General features: G+C 56.6%; 1 protein-coding gene across 1 annotated transcript in view; it reads right to left on the reverse strand.

Annotated features, from left to right (window-relative positions):
* Positions 1-2,657, reverse strand: part of EMH_0053670 (uncharacterized protein) — a gene marked incomplete at both ends in the record, with an annotated part of 6,075 nt that overhangs the window by 1,781 nt on the left and 1,637 nt on the right. The window contains 4 exons of the mRNA XM_013497030.1: positions 76-309; positions 546-1,158; positions 1,497-1,855; positions 2,284-2,342. Coding sequence (XP_013352484.1) covers positions 76-309; positions 546-1,158; positions 1,497-1,855; positions 2,284-2,342 — 1,265 coding nt within the window. The remainder of the gene's footprint in view (positions 1-75; positions 310-545; positions 1,159-1,496; positions 1,856-2,283; positions 2,343-2,657) is intronic.

Consider the following 2,657-nt stretch of genomic DNA (forward strand, 5'->3'; position numbering starts at 1 on the left):
TATATATACATACATATACATATACAGATATATATATATATATATATATATATATATATATATATATATACATACCTGAAAGATGCGTTGGAGTTCCTGCATGTTAATATTTTTTGTGTCTTCTGGGGGCAGCACCCTAAACCCTATATCTGCTGCAGCCAGGCGGCTGACGTTCTCCAGGTGTATAGACAGCTGCCGGTGCTGCCCCTCCCATACAGGGGACCGCCGAGGGTCTGCTGCAGCAACAGCAGCAGCGCAGTTATGCTGCTGCTCCTGCTGCTGCTGCTGCTGCTGCTGCTGCAGGTCCTGCTGCAGCACACACACAAGATATAAACACATCATGAAATCCAGCAGCAAAAGCAGCAGCAGCAGCAGCAGCAGCAGCAACAGCAGGAACAGCAGCCGCAACACAAACAACCGCAACACTACGAAAAGCAGCAGCAGCAGCAGCAACAACAACAGTAGCAGCGACACGAACGGCAGCAGCAGCAACAGCAGCAGCAGCAGCAACAGCAACAGCAGCAGCAGCAGCAGCAGCAGCACACCGTATCGAAGCTATGTTGTGTCTCTGCGCTTCTATTGGAGTGAAAAGCAGCAAGGAGCTGACTGTCTCCTTCTGCATCTGTCTCCTCTTCTGTCTCCTGCCACTCATCTGTCTCCTGCTGCTGCTTCTCTCTGCTGCAGCAACCAAACGAGTCCTGGGGGGCCCCCCCACCGGTACCCTCTCCGGGGGCCCCGGGGGCCCCGGGGGCCCCCCCCCACCCAGCTACGCGCGCCTCTGCCTCCATGTCGCACCACAGGGTACCCTGTCTCCTCACATCTGTCTCCTCAAGGGCCCCCCCCCTGTCTCCTGTCTCTGTCAGCTGCTGCTGCTGCTGCTGCTGCTGCTGTTGCTGCTGCTGCTGCTGCTGCTGCTGCTGCTGCACGGAAGGAGGGAGGAGAAGTCCCTGGCTCAACGGAGCAGCAGCAGCAGTTCCTGCTGCAGTTCCTGCAGCAGCAGCAGCAGCAGCAGCAGCAGCAGCAGCAGCAGCAGCAGCAGGGCGCGCAGGCTGCTGCAGCCAATCTGTCATCGAAAAGGAGACAGGAGAAGCTGTCTCCAGAGACACCCGAAGCAGCGGCAGCTGGGGGATGACGTCAACGCATGCAGCTGAGCTGTACCTGCAGCAAAAGGAGACACAGCAGCAGCAGCACATACACACAGACTCCTGCTGCTGCTGCTGTCGCTGCTGCTGCTGCTGTTGCTGCTGTTGTGGATCCGCCTCCCCAGGGACCGTTCATCTATCACGCCTGTANGCTGCTGCTGCTGCTGTTGCTGCTGTTGTGGATCCGCCTCCCCAGGGACCGTTCATCTATCACGCCTGTATCTGTATCTGTGTCTTGTTGCTGCTACACTGCTGCTGCAGCAGCTGCAGCAGCACCGCAGCAGCCGCAGCAGCACCGCAGCAGCTGCAGCAGCACCGCAGCAGCTGCAGCAGCAGAACCAAGTGTCTCCTCACTCTAGCAGTTCTCCCGCGGCGTCTATGAACTCAGGCGGCGGCAGCAGAGCGGCAGCAGCAGCAGCAGCAGCAGGAGTAGCAGCAGCAGCTGCTGCTGCTGCAGTTGCTGCTTCTGTAGTTTTAAAGCGCACGTCTATCCCCTCTAGGGGCCCCTCTCTGTACCCAGGGGCCCCATGGGGGCCCCCATGGGGGCCCCCCTGGGGGGCCCCCTGGGGGGCCCCCATGAAACCCTTTGCTGCGAGGAGACAGTCGAGCTGCTTGCTGTCGCGCAGCAGCAGCTGGCAGCAGGAGACTCTATTTAGAGTGTAAGAAAGACCCACAAAGTACAGACGGCCTGTCTCCTTCGGCATCACCGTCACCTGAACAGAAAGGAGACAGATCGTACAGAGAAAGGAGACATATTATAAAAGGAGACAGGTGATAGAAAGAGAGGAGACAGATTATACAAGGAAAGGAGACAGATTATAAAGGGAGAGGAGACAGATGATAAAGGGAGAGGAGACAGATTATAGAGGGAGAGGAGACAGATGATAAGAGACAGATGATAGCAGCAACACTAGCAGCAGCAGCAGCAGCAACACTAACAACAGCAGCAGCAGCAGCAGCAGCAAAACTAACAGCAGCAGCAACAACAACAACAACACCACTAGCAGCAGCAGCACCACCACCACTAACAGCAGCAGCAGCACCACCACTAACAGCAGCAGCACCACCACCACCAACAGCAGCAGCAGCACCACCACCAACAGCAGCAGCAGCAGCAGGAGCAGCAGCAGCAGCGGCATACCTCGAAGGTGACCTGGTGGTGAGCTGAGGGGGGCACCAAGACAGTGACGGGGTAGACCTCTGCATGCACGCCAGCAGTAATAATTTTAGTTTTATCTAAAACTAAATCGATGCTGAGGGGGTTGCGTACAGACACCTGAACTGTACGCAGCTCCCCCCGGGCCCACACCCCACACGGAGACAAAGGAGACAGTTTGTCTCCTGCGGAAACTGTCTCCTTGCGGAAAGGGTTATACATCAATACATCTTTCTCTTTTTCTTTGTCTCCTTTCTGGCCCTCACCGCTAGAAGAGGAGACAGCAGCAGCAGCGGGCCCATGCATCCCCTGCACACCCCCCCCAGGTACCTGACTTTCTCCTCTGTGTTTCTACCACC

This window comes from Eimeria mitis, genomic scaffold (genome assembly GCF_000499745.2).
Source record: "Eimeria mitis Houghton genomic scaffold, Emh_scaff2427, whole genome shotgun sequence".
In the NCBI taxonomy this organism is placed as follows: Eukaryota; Apicomplexa; class Conoidasida; order Eucoccidiorida; family Eimeriidae; genus Eimeria; species Eimeria mitis.